The 18,482-nt window shown below is 38.6% G+C and overlaps 4 protein-coding genes across 12 annotated transcripts in view; 2 read left to right on the top strand and 2 right to left on the bottom strand.

The window, feature by feature from the left end:
• Positions 1–18,482, top strand: part of LOC136246758 (probable serine/threonine-protein kinase DDB_G0271682) — a 58,983-nt gene that overhangs the window by 11,450 nt on the left and 29,051 nt on the right. The gene's annotated exons all lie outside the window — the stretch shown is intronic.
• LOC136246759 (uncharacterized) lies at positions 417–6,184 on the bottom strand. Of its 7 annotated transcripts, none has more exons than XM_066038326.1 (18): positions 5,870–6,184; positions 5,673–5,791; positions 5,479–5,623; positions 5,220–5,364; positions 5,128–5,154; positions 5,044–5,073; positions 4,961–4,996; positions 4,878–4,907; positions 4,800–4,826; positions 4,716–4,745; positions 3,910–3,939; positions 3,807–3,860; positions 3,716–3,760; positions 3,625–3,663; positions 811–855; positions 725–763; positions 622–675; positions 417–566 (listed from the first exon to the last, which is right to left on the bottom strand). In XM_066038326.1, the coding sequence occupies exons 2-18, from the start codon at positions 5,700–5,702 to the stop codon at positions 515–517; spliced, it is 858 nt and encodes a 285-aa protein (XP_065894398.1). In that variant the 5' UTR covers positions 5,703–5,791; positions 5,870–6,184; the 3' UTR covers positions 417–514. The 7 variants fall into 7 exon arrangements, with proteins under 7 accessions (XP_065894398.1, XP_065894396.1, XP_065894397.1 ...); XM_066038324.1 differs by having other exon boundaries at positions 811–852; positions 5,128–5,169; positions 5,870–6,182; XM_066038325.1 differs by having other exon boundaries at positions 811–852; positions 3,716–3,757; positions 5,128–5,169; positions 5,870–6,182.
• On the bottom strand, positions 5,965–17,345 carry LOC136246756 (uncharacterized). 3 transcript variants are annotated; one of them, XR_010696812.1, is made up of 6 exons: positions 16,985–17,345; positions 14,440–14,507; positions 7,838–13,312; positions 7,660–7,790; positions 7,077–7,135; positions 5,965–7,024 (listed from the first exon to the last, which is right to left on the bottom strand). XR_010696812.1 is itself a non-coding variant. In XM_066038317.1 (3 exons), the coding sequence occupies exons 1-3, from the start codon at positions 17,295–17,297 to the stop codon at positions 10,742–10,744; spliced, it is 2,952 nt and encodes a 983-aa protein (XP_065894389.1). In that variant the 5' UTR covers positions 17,298–17,322; the 3' UTR covers positions 7,828–10,741. The 3 variants fall into 3 exon arrangements, 2 of the variants coding, with proteins under 2 accessions (XP_065894389.1, XP_065894391.1); XM_066038317.1 differs by lacking the exons at positions 5,965–7,024; positions 7,077–7,135; positions 7,660–7,790 and having other exon boundaries at positions 7,828–13,312; positions 16,985–17,322; XM_066038319.1 differs by lacking the exons at positions 5,965–7,024; positions 7,077–7,135; positions 7,660–7,790; positions 14,440–14,507; positions 16,985–17,345 and having other exon boundaries at positions 7,828–13,180; positions 13,243–13,289.
• LOC136246757 (mitogen-activated protein kinase kinase kinase 7-like) lies at positions 6,479–11,413 on the top strand. The gene is made up of 2 exons (XM_066038320.1): positions 6,479–8,123; positions 9,585–11,413. Exons 1-2 carry the CDS (start codon positions 8,018–8,020, stop codon positions 10,646–10,648), a joined length of 1,170 nt encoding a protein of 389 aa, XP_065894392.1. The 5' UTR covers positions 6,479–8,017; the 3' UTR covers positions 10,649–11,413.

Below are 18,482 nucleotides of genomic sequence, written 5' to 3'. Positions count from 1 at the left end.
CACTTGTTCTTGCCTGTATCAAAGCACTTTAACGGGCTTCACAGTGCTACTAAATGTTTGGGCAGCTGGCCCTTGTAACAAGAGTTAGTAACAAGAAACAAGGGCTAGGTTAAGGTGAACAGACTATACACAGGAAATCCAGAACAAAGGTACGCCATCAGAATCATTCCGTACATAACGCTTTCTCGTTGCAGCACGCCGAGCCGTTCCAACGCTTCCCGCTTGTCCGTTCCTTCGACGAGAATGGGACACCTTTCAGCACGGAAAGCCGTTCCAGCGTCAGTGGTACTATTGTGTCCATTGTTGAGAAATTCCGTGTCCACTGTACAGCAACTGCCACAGCACTCCCGTTCTGGTGTTCAATGTTTACGATCGTATACGAAAAACAATTACTCCGTTTTACGTAATTATTTAAATTTAATGGAATTCAGTAATTATAACTGCAAATCAAATATATACATAAAGCAAATCAAATATTTACATCACTGAAATGAGTTAGTAATCGTAAATTGTTCTATGCGCTTTGATCATCGTCAAGCAAACCTGGAATGTCACCTGCATCCAACCTACAGTAAACATATACAGTGATAATAAGTTTGCCGAGTGTAAATACATAAATACCTGTAAGAACTAGTAGCACTTGTAAGGGTATCATCACTGTCCAGCTGAACATTGCTATTTTGCAAAAAGTATCATGAACGTTCAATAAACAGGTTTGTATTACCTTGAAGAATGTTGTCCGAATGTTGGAAACATCAATTCCCTATAAGATAAACACACTGAACTAATCTGTGATCATATGCCACTTACGAAGACATAGAACGAGGCGTCGAATGAGGTGTTGAACGACATCTGCTGCATAAAAAGGAAAAAGTAAGCATATAAACAGACTTGTACAGTATGCCCAAATAGTTAACCCCCAGGATGGCATCGAGGTTAGGTGTATCCAATCTCTGTGTGTTTACTGAGGGCCTTCTACGTGTTCTATGAATATCCTGTACATTGTGCAATAGAAGGAAATGGGTCACCAGTCAATTTTGCTTTGTCTTGTGCCATGTGAGCTACCACTAAGTAACGATAATGTTACAAAGAGTGGCAGGAGATACTATATAATTATGGCTATGTAGACAGCAATAGTGGAAGCTCTCTTTAAGGTTACGGGATACCGTAAAATACCTGCACACACGCGTGACCATCTACAGGGATTTTTCTACTGTACAGCAATGTATCACCCTACTACGTACTTGAAGTGCAGTTTTATACTGCATTCACCTTTGAAGCTATTTACCGAGAGTGTTATCCATAGAGAATCCACTAGGGCATGTCACAACAATGAAAATCTTCTAGCCAAAAATCGTCGTACTTGAACCCTATTTCATTTATTTACTAATTCGTAATAATAACCTTGAGAGACAGACGAGAGCTTTTTCTAATTGATTACACCATTGTTCCAGCGCAAGTCGTTATGGTAGATGCTGAAGCCATTCTGATATTTATAAAATTTGTGCTCAGCCACTCGAAGGTGATATTCAAAAATTGGCTCGTTGGTCCCTAGACATTAACTTATTTTAGTGATCTCAACCACTAAAATAAGAGCAGCGACATGGACAATCGAAAATTTTGGCTAGAAAATTCACCGTTCACCAGTCTCCTATTTCTATGATGTCACTAAAACCACACACAAATATGTGCGCCACAGAGACTTCGCGCAAAACACAAATCCTCTATATAATGAAGCAATTTCTACTCTACTTACTTTACCACTACTTCCAGTATCCCGTAACCTTAAGTACATTTTTGGACTAGTGCTGATTCAATGAAAAGCTATGTGCCACTCTGCAAGAGCAGTTGTACTATAACATGGTAACAGGACTGGCTGCCCTAGTGTGGTACGTACTCTACCCTAGTGTGGTACGTAATCTACCGTAGTGTGGTACGTACTCTACCCTAGTGTGGTACGTAATCTACCGTAGTGTGGAACGTACTCTATCCTAGTGTGGTACATACTATAGTACGTTCACGTTGAGCTGGAACCTGAAAATCAGCGAAAAATTAAAAGTCGATTTTTTCTCAAGTCAAATAACATTTCAGCCAACCAGGTGATTGGTGATGGCAGTTAAGTTGTCAACAACAGACAGAAGTGGTTTGACTACAAAACAAGTTTGGGAAAGGGCCGTAATGGAACCTGCACTTTTAAGGGTTTACCCATAGGAAATGTATGGGGGAAATTTTGATTGGCTGTAAATGTTGTGTTAAGCATTCGAATCAACCAATTTCGAAATATTTTTAGCGGCAAGGAGTACTACAAATGAGCCAAATTTCAAGATCTTGTGTAATTGCATTCATGAGTTATTAAATGTTTTTGAGGATCCAGCTCAACGTGAACGTACTATAGAGTTGCACAGTTAATTGGATCGGCTATCGGTTATTGGCTGTATATTGACCTTGTTTTTCAATATCAGGTGTGGTAGTAGCAATTGGCATTGGCACACAAGTAATAAGATGTATTCCCAGCAGGTAGGTAAACATGAACATAAACATGGCTGTATGGGGATTGATTTAACATAATAGTTATACTATGGTCCATGAGGGGTTATCCCGATATATAAGCCCAAGCGACAGCAATTGACAATTTACGTCAATCTACACATATACCACCAAAATCAATTACTACATTAAATTCGGTATTTTCAGAAAGCCACAACGGTACCTGAAAAATACCTTTTAACTACTAACAACTAAATACCTTTTAACTACTAACAACTAAATACCTTTTAACTACTAACAACTAAATACCTTTTAACTACTAACAACTAAATACCTTTTAACTACTAACAACTAAATACCTTTTAACTACTAACAACTAAATACCTTTTAACTACTAACAACTAAATACCTCCCAACCCTTGTACACGTCACAAATTGTGACCGGGCCTGTGAAAACAGGGCATGTGGGTACAAGTACACCCATCACATTGTTGGTCACATCTCAGTCTTGGAAATGGATATTTAGATTCTGTAACTTGCATCACAACCCTTTGGCCTCTGAAATAATAAATAAAACGGTTGCATGATACGTGAACGCCACTATAGTGGCTCTTACATATGCATGCATTCAAAGACACGCATCTCATAAACGAAATATCCTATTCATGAATGGATTTCACCATGTTACTCCTTGGTAAACACCCAACAATTTGAGTGTTATTTGGAAGTGTTAGAAGAATTGAGTGCAAAGTTACTTTTCTACCTAAATTATGGGACAGAAGAAGCAAGCAAAGGTTAGTAACTGTTACATATTATTGTAGATCTATGAATAGGGAATGCTTTAACGTCAACCACATTGGAATAGGTGGTTCTGTCATGGAGTAACAATGGCTAGAGTTTTGTGTCGATAATGCATAATTACGTAAAATTTATTTCGTTCTTAATAACCAAAGCCACTATAGTGGCGTTCGGGATCAAAGGGTTAAACGCTTGTTACATGTGGAAAACTTTACTGCTATAGCATAATGGTATACAACATTATGAACGATTGAAATGTGAAAAAGTAGGCAAAATCCTGTTCCCACATGCCCTGTTTTCACAGGCACAGTCACAATTACAAAATCACCGCTTCCTTACCGGCTGGGAGTTACTGCATTACTCTGACTAACAGCACTCCTATATTTGTAAGAAACAATATCTCGTGAAATATTTAATTTCTTTTACTCACCGAATTGGTGTTACTGTACTACTTCGATTAACTGTACTACTCCTACTGTATTTGTAACAATTTAAATGTTCTAATCATTAATAAAGCTTACCCTGAACTGTGTGTATGCCTATTGTGGTCATATGGAATTGCCATTTGAGGTGTTCTGTAGTGGAGCAATCGTATCATGTGGTAATAAGATACAAATTTCCTACCTGGGTACTGACTCATAGTTACTATGGCTCCTACAGGAAACATAAGAATCAGTACAAAGCATTCATCTATTTCTAGAATCCCTTATACATTGGCTAAATAACAGCAAACAAAAAAATTTTACAGACATACAGGAGATGGTGCACAAATCTTGCCCACAAAATCTATAAGGTTTATGCAAAGAGATTGCGGCGTGTTCACATGTAACCAGTGGATCATGAAGCCAAAATTGGTTGGCCAATACATTAATGTTGGTAAGTGGTTCAATAGCAAAATGTGGCTGACTAAACTAAGTTTGAATGGCCATCGTCCAATGACCAACTGTTATTTTGTACTCTGTAACATAAAACTCTAACTAGAATTAAGATCAATGAATAGAATTCGGTTAGTTGTTAGGTTACTCATGACCTTAGCACTTGATTACGTAAGCCGTCGTAAATAGTGTTGCACCGATTATCGGTTTAATAATCGGAAATCGGTTTATCGGCCACATTTTTGCAATATCGGTATCGGTAATTATTAGCTGATTAATCGGCCAATTAAATTTTACAGAACTTGATGGTATTTTTTCAAAAAATAGTATTAAAACAGTGTTTTTAAAATGGTAATTTTGTCAAATGTATGTGGAATTTTGGTAAACATAAACATCGGATCAGTTATCGGTATCGGCCATTATATGAATTTCAATATCGGTTAATCGGATAATCGGCAAAATGTCTTATCGGTGCATCACTAGTCGTAAAGCCCTGCACTCAAATTTGAGGTAATGGAATCTACTTTGTCACCTTTTTGTGCATTTGTAACATACCTGTGCTGCTCTTCTCTAGTATACTGACTCCTACCATTATTAAGGGTCCAATGTTATTCACTTATAATATTCATGGTTACAAACCGCTGAATGGTGCTGCTCTGTTCATTCCTACACACGTACAAGTATATGCAATGCACTTATAACAAATAATATTAGTACCTCCATTGCACACTATTACCAGGTGGTGTTCTGAAAGAAATTTGGTGTTCATTGTTGGCAAACAACAAGAAAATGTATCTTGCCTGTTAGTAGAGCTATGAGGAGCCATCACTGGATGACTGTAGAGGAACTATATATTATGGTATACAATTTTAGTTTATCTTACCTGTTAGGTGGTTCCACACCAGATGGACTCCTACAGGTTCATTCAACATATAAGATAATCATCATGTAAAAATGTAACGCATACCCTCCAAAGGATCTGGCACTGCCACTTCTGCTCAGGTATGCCCTTATGGACAAAAGAGGCAATTGTCAGTAAATTTCAGGTATTTTACGCACCCATTGATTGCCCACTTCACTGGATTGCGTGGTATTGGTGTAGTTGAAGGAGTGCTAGCAACTCTCTCTTTACTAGTAAACTGGCCAGGTCTTCTATTACTACTGTTATACCGCTGGTCCAACACTTCTTTTGCTTCCCTTAAAGCTTGAAGAAAATTAGCAATAATTATACACATGTCCATTGACGTAAAATTTTCTATTTGCTAGGTGTTACTGTGACAGTTTAGTTAATAGTTAGACAATATACAAGCCTACATACTTTCAGATTGCCAGGGTATATGGTGCTGCCTTATGACTCCAGTTGTCTCATCTTCGCTTTCCTCTGTCATATATACCGCAGCTAACTCACCCCACATTCTCTCTTCTCTGTCCGTCTCTGTATACTTCCCTCTTCTTTTGTACAGCTAAAGAAGGAAAACTGAAAAATTCAGCAAGATAATGAATTAAACATACTCCAGTTTGGTAGCTCTTCCTTTTCTTCATTTTCAAATTTTTTTGTACCTGCTCTCTTCTTTCCGGCCTACTATCATTATAAACCCTGCGACGGGATTCATAACAGCGATGAGCCCCACCTACACATATACATAATAGAAGTGTGCACACATCTAGAGCATATAGAGCCTTAACAACATGTATGCACACTTCATTACCTTACTTCATTCTGAGCAAGTATGAAGGCAACTATTTTGAATTTCTTAACAACCACAAGTCATGATGGGCACATCTCAACAGGCCATCGGTGTGGCAAATGTCGGAAGTACCACATCAAAAATAAACGTTACCCATGCTGAAACAAAACAACATGCAAGACATTCACTGAAAAACAAAACACAGAATTTAGTGACCACATGTCAAGATGGGCGCATCTCAACAATTTGCTGTCATCAGGTGGGTGCACCCGTACGAGCAAAGGTCTAAACAAAGAAAAAAACATACACTTATAACATCACATCTACACAATAAAGAAACAGGGAATTTAGTGACCACATGTCAAGATGGGCGCATCTCAACAATTTGCTGTCATCAGGTGGGTGCACCCGTACGAGCAAAGGTCTAAACAAAGAAAAAAACATTCACTTCTAACATCACATACTACACAATAAAGAAACAGGGAATTTAGTGACCACATGTCAAGATGGGCGCATCTCAACAATTTGCTGTCATCAGGTGGGTGCACCCGTACGAGCAAAGGTCTAAACAAAGAAAAAAACATTCACTTCTAACATCACATACTACACAATAAAGAAACAGGGAATTTAGTGACCACATGTCAAGATGGGCGCATCTCAACAATTTGCTGTCATCAGGTGGGTGCACCCGTACGAGCAAAGGTCTAAACAAAGAAAAAAAACATTCACTTCTAACATCACATACTACACAATAAAGAAACAGGGAATTTAGTGACCACATGTCAAGATGGGCGCATCTCAACAATTTGCTGTCATCAGGTGGGTGCACCCGTACGAGCAAAGGTCTAAACAAAGAAAAAAACATTCACTTATAACATCACATACTACACAATAAAGAAACAGGGAATTTAGTGACCACATGTCAAGATGGGCGCATCTCAACAATTTGCTGTCATCAGGTGGGTGCACCCATACAAGCAAATTAAGGTCAACAAAACTAATACCACATAATATATACTACACAACAAAATAAACATGACCACATGCCAGCACTATGACAAACAGCCCATAAACCACAGACGTCGGATTTCTTTGCTAGTATAGGTGTTCCCCTCCCTGGACTGTATCTGCTCAACTAGTAACTCGGTGACAGAGGTGTTATGAGAACTTCTAAAACTGTAATGACACAATTATATAAACTATATAACTACTACAGCACAATCCTTACCATTCGGTGTTATTATAACCATTCTGATCCATACTATTATGGAGTTGATGCACAATTCGCTATAAGAAATTAATTACAATGTTAAGCAACACAGAGCATAAATATGCAAGTTACAGTACAGATTTAATGCAAGGTCGTACTTACATGCAAGTTATGGTAATCACGACTATACTCTAACTCCAGTGCTCAAATTTATCATTCGCTCATATTACTTGTGATGGAGCAAACCCTTATGTACCATCTACCACACATGAGTTATGATGGCAAAGAATTCTTCAGTCTAGCACTCCAGTAAATTTCCACTCATCAGCGTGATTATTGCTGTCTTATTTATGGTACAACGAGCACTGACTGGTGGTTTGATTGCACATGCCAGCAAGAATGTTATTGTAACAAAATACGACATGTCCAAAGCTAATAGCACCTAACCGAGCCATAATATTATCGCATACACATAATCCCTTTTCAATTTCATATCTGTAAGTGTCGTAGCATTAAACCTGTATGTACACACTGTAGCATGAACTGTACTTGTACATTGCTGCTCACAAGTTAAAGCCACAAACACACAATTACAACTTACTGAAAGACCATCAGGTAACTTGTTCATACTCTTAGATTTGCTGACGGAGCCATTACCAGCTCGAACCTGTTCAACATCTTCCTTCAGCACTGCCATTTCGGACCTCATCTTCTTGACGTCATCGCTAATGTCTTGAAAGATAAGCATAGCTGACTGGTACTCTTGCTGGTTTACATACTGCTCGAGATTGTCATGCTGGGGATTACCGTCAAATCTACCACCATTAAATTCGTATCTTTCATCAGTTGCTGTCGAAACACTGCCGTAGAATTGCGCGGACATCTTGTACACGAGGTGATCACGTGAGTTTCTTTTCTGCTCTTTATCTAGAGTTCGGTGACAGGGTGGTGACAGGGTGATGTCCGAGGTGATGTCGCAGTGTCCAGCAATACGTGTACAGAATAAAAAAAGGCCAACTGCAGAAGACGAAGGTTCTGATGACTTAGACGGAAATGTGACTGATGGTCAGTTAAGTTACTATTTATAGCTACTGTTGAGTTTGTAAAGATCAGCTCAGTAGTAGTGCTGTGAGACGAGAGTTATGTCTTATTCGGTTAGGCCACTTTGGTGTTGTTTCCAGGATCCTTGAACAAGAACTTTACTCACTTAGCTCCAATCTGGACCTGGTGGCCTGGTGCTAATAGGGGAAGTAGCCCACCCAGCTGTAATATCAATGGGTACCTGGTGTAAACTGTGAAAAACAACTTTAAATTCCATGTCTCGTTTCGATATCACAGGCAAGGGTTCTGCCTCATGTGAAGTAAAATTGCCCCCTAAAGGGTAAATTGCTGGCCCTACTCTAGAGAATTTCCAGCACTAAATCCTTGCACTCGAGTTGGTGGGCGTGGCTACTTAGTGTGTGTATATATGTTGAGGGTTCAGCTGGCCTTCCCAGTGGAGTTCTACAACTGGAAAACAGTGGCATAGCCAGCCATCCATATTAACCAGAGTTTTGTTGTTTCGTATAAGCAACATGCAGGTTAACCTGAAATCCAACTGTACTATGGATTGCTAGATTGACTTCCAATAACATGGGCTTACTTTGGGATTACCCCTTCTATGCCATTCATTAGTGCTGAACCAACCGGATCGGTTATTGGAAAAATCATACTGTATGGCTCCAAATTTTCATACCATAAAATTTTCGTAAAATGTCTTATTTTTATGAGTATGTAAATTTTCGTAAAAATAAATTGTTAATTTCAAGCACTTTACGCTTTAAAAAAATCGTCAGGTATTAATCAGGATAGAGTAGCACACGCCAGGTTCCCTTTTTGTGCTGAAAGGCTGAGGAAATCCCGTAGGCATGCTGCTCAGTTTCATGCAAGCATACCTCGCTTATTTAAAGGCGTGGCACCCATTTTACTAGCGTCTCACGGATAAATCAGTGCCATAACTACTTTTAATTAGCAATTTTAATACTCCCGAAGAGCAAGACAACATTACATTACATTTGGGCATTGCCATACTTTTGATACACGTCGCTGCTACCATTGGTGAGCTACAACACACTGAACATTTAAAACCGGCTTTTCTCAATACTTTAGAAAGGGTGATAAGACCCTTTTTCCCAGACTGGGTCACATATGTCACCCACTTGTTTTTTGTATGGTGGCACTATAACAGGTATATAGCTAATACATGAATTCATGCTCACTAAACGGCACTGAATACCTTGGTTTCTTGTGCTGCAGCACTAAAAATTGTGGATACATTAGCTGAAATATAGGCAGCAAGGTTTATCAGCTTGGAAATTAATAGAGTAATACCCACTAAAGATAGTTTATTAGTTAGACATCTGAGTGCAATTGTGAAATCAGCATTTAACATTATAGTATGGATTGTTTTGTTTGTTTTGACCGGTACTTATTCTTGCAAAGATAACAGAACCATGCAAAAATGTTAAATTTGTTGTATGTTTGCAGGGAAACGTCCACGAATTAGAAGAGCAAATACAGTTGCAGAGAAACAGAAGATGAAAAGGGACAGGAAGGCTAGAAAGCGACAGAGAAAAAAGTGTGGTGCTGCAGAAGTTGTTAAACAGTTATATCAAGCCAAGTTAGATCATGACAAGACCAAGAATCAGTTGGCATTCAATCAAAAGCTTGCTCAACTTTATTGGGATCGTTGGCGGCATGAAGTACAAGAAAGGAAATGCCGTCGAGTATTACCCTTACGTGTAAATCTACCGGTTATACCAAGGTCTTCTTTACATGACACTGAGAAAGGTGTGGTTGGTCGTGGATCTTTTGGTGTGGTGAAGCATATGATGTATAGGGGCATTGATGTTGCTGTTAAGACATTTGACAGTGATTGTAGCAATGATTCTGTAATATGTGAGGCCAGCTTCCTATCAAAATTGCAGCACCCAAACTTGCCACTGTTTTTTGGGTGCAACACAGTTGAACAACCTCCGTACATCGTTGTGCAATTTTATGGAATTTGTGGTAAATCTATTACCATACATAAAGAGCTGGCATCACCTATTTACATTACTACTGTGGAAGAATGGCTTCTGTTGTGTAAGCAGCTTTCTGAAACAGTAAAATATCTACACGATGCAGTACATTGTCTACACAATGACATCAAGAGTGACAATGTTCTTTTAACTGATGGACAGGTCACCAACCAAAGCAGCGGGAATTATAGTGTGGTCCTCATTGATTTTAACAAGGCCACCAGACTTAGTGATGGGAAGCAATATACCTTATCCCCATATGAGAAGACACTTCACTACACACACCACCCACACTTGGCACCAGAGGTTATTGAAGGTACTTCAAAACAAACATGTGCCAGTGACATGTTTGCTGTGGGAAGACTACTTAAGCAAATAGCCAAAAGGATGCAACATAATACAAGTGACGATACTGCAGTGTGGAGTAGATTGCAATCAATAGCATCACATTGTACTTCCCAACATGCCGAATCAAGGCCTTCTGCTGAAATTCTTGCTGATGATATCAAGAAACTTTTAACCATCACATAATATAGCATTAATATTACATTATGAAGCAGCAAACCATAAATAAAGTAAAATGAACATGTGATATTTAGCCATATAATTGTCACATTAAGTATACTACATACAAAACTTCATAGAGACAGGAGATGCTATTAAAACACGTTCAGTTATTTCTCCGAAGTCAATCGGTAACTCACCACTGGCACACCTAAATGCTATGCGTTGAATTGGCATAAAACAACACCCATCTTCAACTTCATTTAATGTTGACGACACTATAGCGGACTTGCCAAACCAGTTATAAAGCGGGTGTTTCTGTTTCCAAGTCACATAACAGAACAAATGTGTCTTATCTGTGTTGTTATAATCTAACTTAATAGAGTGTTTTAGAAAATACTTGATAATTCCTGCTCGGCAAGCAGAGTAATCAATGTTGGAAAGAGAACTTCCACTTCCAGGCCAATAGGCCATTATAACTTCTCCAGATCCCAACAGCTCATCTCCTAGTAAAACTTTTTTGTAATGCATGTACAGTAATGAAAAATGTGTTGTAGTTTGTCTGGGATAAAGCTGACCATACACTTGTTGCAACTGGCTGACCTCTACCCTAGATAGCACCTTTTCGCCCATTGGTGGAAGGGGTTTAATGTATGTTGACTGCATGAATTCAAATGAAATTGATGTTAAGTCTACAACTGTGGAAAGTCTTACCAAACTCAGCACGTCAGCATGGTCAGTACAGCCTTCTGTTTCGTGTATTGAGCCTCTACTCTGGTCCGAATCAAGCAGTAACACATCACTAAACACGTTGTCTTGTGTAGATAATTGTTTAATTTTCTGATGCCTTACAAACTTTAACATGATTTGTTCCTCGATGTTTTTATTATTGGTGTGGTAAGTGCCAAGCATACCATTTAGTCTTTCAAAAGCAAAGGCCCAAAAAGCATGTATAGGGCCAAAGTTTAGAAAGCAATCCTTAAGGTGCATGTGAAGATGTTGGTTGGGAGAACAAGGATGACTGCCATAGAGCCTTTGAAAAGTTCTACAAAAAAGAACCAGATAATTATCAGCCTGGGATACTGCATCTAGTGATATAATGCGTGTAAGCATCAGTCGACAAGCATTAACAAATATCAGCCAGCAATTCAGATCTTCGGTTTGTAGAACTCCTTTTAATACAATCGGCGAAATTATTGTGGTCCACGTACGCCATTGATCAGCAGTAAACCCAGAAAATGTACTCGCGATCTTAATGGGTATACGGCCTACATCATAAGGAAACTTAAGGAGGGCAGCTTTCTCCTGTATTACCTGCAGATCTTGCTGTGTTAACCTATCAGTCTTGATCCAAATTGACATTACATGCTTGGCTGTGCCAAGCAGCAAGTTGTGCATCGGGTCTATCGCCACAAACGATACTGGATCAAACAAAGGCAGATCAATTAGAACCGAGTATCTTATACCAGTACTGGACTCTAGATATTCACGAGCTGACTTGGTTTGACACTTTAACCACTCTGAACATACATTCTTGTGATGATCTTTGGTACGCATTTCCCAGTCACTCCTGTTGTATCCGGAAAAATCAGGTTTTCTTCCGAATGATTCAGTAGGAAATTCTTTAAGGCATTTATTACAGCCAAAACGAGCAGAATGGCCCAAAAATCCACATAGCTTTCTAGTGGCTGGTATATCACAGACAACACTTCCAATACAGAGTCTGACATAAACACTTTTCAGAAAGGGATGTTTTGTCGGTATCATCCAACCTTTATAGGCATCATTAAGTTCTTTCACCAGTGGAGCAACAAAAGAATTCATTGTTAATTTTGGTTCCTTTGGCCCAGGAATTATCCCACACAATATAATGTTCTCTATTTTGTACCGCATGTTCCTTGGCAGATTAAGCACTACCAAATACAGCACACCAACAGAATACTTACTTCTAGTGAAAGGTTGGAACCAATCTGTGTTCAGCGATAGCAGCAAATTTCCTGGGAATTTGAGGAAATTAGAAAACTTGTCTGAATTAAAATCTCGCCATATAGCTCCATCATACACATCTGCCAATATATCAACTGGAACAGTTTCACATCTTTTTCGCCAGTGGTCACAGATAGTCAAAAAACTTGGATTAGCTACTAAATCAGTGATCGCAATTTTTAGACTTTGGTACGGAAATGTTTTCAGTGGCACATAACGAGTCTTTCCAGAGTCCCGCACTTTTATTTCCTTTAGCAGTGGTGCATTACAAGGTACTCGCTGATCTCTGTGAGGGTGATTAGGGAATGCAACAGATCTGCACTTAAGTGGTCCTCTAGTTGTTACACATTCATCATAGTTATAAATGGAGCTGCATGATGTGCAAACAACAAAAACATTGAGATTGTGTGCATCAAGCCCTACATACTTCAGTAGTCCATTATAAGAATTAGGTACCTGATCACAAGCATCATTGAGATCAGCATAGTTGAGCTGGCCACTTAACAAATGAAGCAATTTTTTTACAACTACCATCATAGCTTTAATAGCAGAATCGGAAACACGAAAAATCATCTGCCACATAATTAGTTGCAAAAAGAATAACTTCACAATGGGATTAATAGGATTCTCCTGACTTATAGGATTTCGGTGTACCCCAATGGTTCCAATATCACTCTCATTCCACACTTCTTGGTAAGCTTCTTCCTGAAACAACACACACACCCAGCTGTAAATCCATTATAATGACATTGCATACATAAACAAATTATAGTGCTGGGTAATTGTTGATATAATGTATAGCTAAACAAAGAAGGCAATCCACGAAATTATAGAATAGCATGAAAAGCATGAATATTAATTCGAACAAGTCGATATGCTACTTCTAAAACCAGGTGCCATGCAGTCAGCTTTCTATTAGCAGAATTTTTAAAATATATATTGTATTATAACTTAATTTTTGGTAATTATTTATTTCTAATTCATGAAAGTTAATTTTCGTAATTCAATGAATTACGTGGCTATGCACTGGCTAGCAACATTTCTTAAATAAAATATTTAACTAACATCTTACGTACAGAAGTATCCTCTAAACCATTTAATAGCTTGACTAAACTGTTGTTTTTACAAAATTCTCTCGACAAAGCCTCTTTTCTGCTATCACTGTTGGAAGGGATACTCCCCCTTTCAACTAAGGAATTCGTTATATCTGGTACCCTAGGAGGCCAGCTGTGTTGTTTCAAGGCTACTAGACATCCACTGAAGCCCTTTAGGAAAGGCCTTTACTGTGCCCTTTTAAACTCGTTTCACCCGTATTTCAAACCGGCAAGTATTAACAGTCTTAACCTAAAGCTTAGAGGTATAATACAGGCTATATATGGCTGTTGTTTACAACATAAAGGCTGTTTTCAGCAAACAAAGTTTTGCTCGTGTGGGTGCGGAAAGACAAACAAATATACAAATACACAAACAGACATACAAACACACACACTTTTTAGGAAACAATTTCAGTACACCAGGCACACGCCCACAGCTAGTCTTCGGTCGGCTGTGGGCGTGCGCCTGATTAAAACTGTATCATGATATTAAGCCTTTACACCATTGTTAGTGGATGTAACACTTCCAAATGGCTACTAAACAATTGTATTGATGAACCATGCACTTGTTTCTTGACAGTAAATAATATGGATAGAATAGAGATATGACTTTGCTTACAAGCAAGATGATTTCCCAAATAAAAGAGCATGAAGCATTGAGTATAATTATGCACTATAACTCTATAGTTATCATAAACACGTTACAGCATCATGCACTCTGCACATACATATATATACCTCTAAGCATTCATCATCATCTTCTGATTCAAAAAACTCTTCATCTTCACTAGCCATATAAGATCCATCTATAATAAAATAATCTAGCTGAACGGTGCATGTACTTGGCAATGATTGAGTACTTCAACCTTCAACTATACTGTAGCATGCAATAACAAAGAAAAACAAAAGTTTAAAGGATTGTTGAAGAAAACAAACAAGCAAAGACTGCTTAAATGGTAAAACTGGCTCACCACTGCTGACCCAGTGATCCAGATACCAATCAAGGCAGATATGACCTGGATTACTAAAGTGGAGATGCGCATAGAAGTCACAGCCTGGCCGATGTACGACACTTTGTGGTGAGTAGACTCAATTTCAATGCTGATGGTAATTAATGTAGACCACAAATGCATATTTTGACTCAATCAAAATGTTGCCTCAGGGATCACTGGGTCAAAATAGGGATTTGTAATTAACATTAATTACCACCTCAGCGATCCTTTCTTGTTCGTTGTTCGTTGGTTTCTTTCCCTTGTTTGAAAATTTATTCTTTTGTATCAGTTTTGCTAATTAATACACTTTTTCTCAATCCATTTATGGAAAGTAAACACACACCACACACTGCACAGATGAACACATGTAGCTATGCCATGCAAATTATTGCACATGTAGGAAACATGGATATAGTCATAAAGAGCCATGTGACCTGGAAGTAAAAGTTGTATTACTATTAAAAACCAGGTGCCATGCAAGATTTAGTTGCTAAGATGGTAGCGTTCTGCATTGAATGGCTAATGTAACACACCGTAAAAAAATTGCTAATCAAATAATGTATATTGTAATTCACGGAATAAAATAATGTATTTTGTAATTCACAAATTACATGAAACATGTTGCTATGGATGCATATTTTAATCAGACTATTTTTAACACGCGCCACACAGAACTACGTATCTTCTTAACTGTAATTATTCTTTAATTTTCATTCACGTAAGTACATGCAAGTCACACTCACTTTCAAAATGAGCACGTAAACACCTACGTACTGGGAGCATATACGAGGCCTACTGCCATGTTTTTCAGTATGCAGAACAACTAGAAGGTTTATTAGGAAGCCAGTCTCGAAGTCTGAGGAGAGTAGCTATGGCCCAGTTTTAAACCCGGAAAAGAAACCACCTTTGAGCCAGGTGCAATACTTGATTACTGGCTGCTGTAAAAGTTTGCTCACGTATGGGTGCAGAAAGCAAAACAAACACATACATAGGTACATATAATGCACACACACATTTTGGGAAACCATTTTAGCGCCTGCCCACAGGCCGGTTATATATGTGCACTTAACATTTCCGACTACAAAGTCATTATAACAATCCAGATGACAGTACCAGACAGTCTGGCACTGCATGCACAAGTATATCACAACATTCCATATAGTTAGGGTAGTTATTAGAAGATGTTCTATCTGTTAGTGGTGACCCTGATAAATTAAGGCAGCTACACATGTGGAATAGCTTTTAATTAGCCATGTGTAGCAACGTCTTTGTAATTAGGCCACAAAAACTTACTTACCCTCCTGACAACGTGCGGGCAGACGGGCAGGTATTTATTATTGACTAGATAAATAATAACAGTTATTTTGGCCTTGGGAGGACAGCATCAGATAATGCTACTTTTCATCTCCACACCTGTATTATATAGAGCATACATGAGTACCGTATACGCTGAATATTTGGCGAGCGTAAACTTTGGCTATTTGGAAGAAACAGCGTATTGGCGGACATTTAGTTTGGCGAATTGTACAAACAATCTACCAAGCAAACTAAGACAATGGAAAGCTAACTGCTGTTGGCGGTCAATTAAATTGGCGGTCGATGCTAATTTCGCCAAACCGCCAAATTAAAATCACCGCCAAATATTCAGCGTATACGGTATGTGCTTTATTTATTTACTATGCAAAAAACCTCAAATATGAGTATGTTTGCATATACAATTTGTTCAGTTTGTCTGTAAACGTGTCTAAGTTAGGGGAGGTAACCACATCGGCTGGCAGAGTTCCAATCACGGATGGCGGCAGGTAGGAAAGAGTGTTGGAAAGAATTAATTCTTGTTTGGATTTGTCTGAATCTTAGTTGATGGCCTCTTGTAGATGTTTCAGAGGGTAATAGATAAGAGTTGAAGTCAATTTCTACTAAATTGTTGAGAATTTTGTAAAACATTATCAATCTGGACAAATTTCTTCTATTTTGTAACCTATTACATTCCAATTTATGTAGCAGCTCAATGGCTAGGGGGAATATTTCTTGCCCAAGGAAACAATAGTAGTATAAAGACCCAGCCAAGAATTGACAAACCTAGGCATCAACCAGGCTGATGCCCAGACAACTGGGCTAAGATCACCTCAAGCCCTTGTCTTCACGACGACAATTTATACAGCACAGCTAGTGTAGTGCACTACGATAAACCGAGAAGAATTACATAAATTCTTCAACTAGACTATTGGCTGACAGAAATTTGCGCATACATCAATACTTGGACACGAAATTAGTTATGAAACTGAACAAACCTTCCGGTGTGGATTCATGCATCTCCTCGTCCATGTCTCCCATAGCAGGTTCGACGCTGTCCATATTAAACGTACTATCCTGTAACTCCGGCTGGGCGGGACGTAATGGCTTAGTGCTGTTGGATTTCCACCTCCTTAATCGAACCTTGCTCCATTCACGTTTTTGCTCATCGTAAAACTGTTGCTTGTGGCGGTAAAATGTTGTATTAGGAACAACAAGTTGGCAATGGGGGCAGTATTTGTCCCTGTTCCTCGACGATTCAGAAGTCGCAGACTCTTGATTACCACATTGCACGGTCTGAGGTTCAGCCATCTATGATCAGCCTTAATAAATTATATTATGCGCTTTAAAGGCTGTATGCGCGTAATCCTCAGCTAATCATAATGGAAGAACGGAGAAACGTGATAGTTCAGGGAAACTGGTAGGACAATAGCACGGATATCGATACTACCTGTGACAATGGGAACCAGGAACAATGCACGAATTTCACCGTGCAAGCGTAAAGAACGGTAAGTGAAGAATGTACGTACTTGTGTTGATAATCTCCTGTGATAGTAGATGTAAAACCATCTCACCATCAAATTTATAGAGCCTCCAATATACTGCTTCTAAACTGCTATTACTTGTAGACCATACAATATGTTATACGTAGTTAAAGCACCGATGAACGTGTGTATGAAAAATACAGTGTGAGGGCATGTGTCAAGATGCTTATATCATAATGCCACACATGTAGCACTCTTTTTGTTGTTTAAACTTCTCACTGCATGGGCTCCGAGAAAATATTTGAACAACAGATATCGCATGCAAGGACCAGGCTTGTGTCGATTATGCCGGCATAAGTTTGAGCATAATAAGGAATGAAAAACCTAAAGCATAATGGTGGCATAATGGAGCATAATTGCAACATATGGGGTATATTTCTGCCACAGTGAGTATAACTTCTGCTATAATAGTCACAAATTCAACAAGGGATAATTTGTTTTGAACAGTGAAATGATTCCTGACAACTAGTAGAAACAATACACTATAGTCTTGCTGCAAGTTTACACTTGACAGAATGAATGCTTATCATTGTGGGTTTAGTTTTATAGGACACATGCAGTCATGTGCCAACTAGCACAAAGGCATGGCATTTCAATTTAGTTGAGCTTCATTCATTGAATTTGGTAATGTCTAACATGTAACACCATCTGAACTTTGATATGATGATTATGATTATTGGAAGACAATAGTTATGATGGAAGCTCTTATCTAGTGAATGTCTGGACATTGAGTCTTTGCAAGTCTGCAGTGAGACTGAGGTTAACAAATGTGACCGAATTTTGAAAACTGTTGATCTATACACTACTACTTTTGCAATAAAATGCATTTAAACACAATGGCTAAAACAAGTTCCAGAAAAAAATTATGCAAGTTTTTATTGCCTCACTGGTTGGTGAATTGAGACTCCAATGGATAAATCCTGCGCATCATATTTTTCTGTTCATAGGGAGT

Source organism: Dysidea avara, chromosome 2, assembly GCF_963678975.1.
Source record: "Dysidea avara chromosome 2, odDysAvar1.4, whole genome shotgun sequence".
NCBI classification, from domain to species: Eukaryota; Metazoa; Porifera; class Demospongiae; order Dictyoceratida; family Dysideidae; genus Dysidea; species Dysidea avara.
The sequence above is the reverse complement of the archived record's forward strand: the minus strand, read 5'-3'. Positions and strand labels throughout refer to the sequence as shown.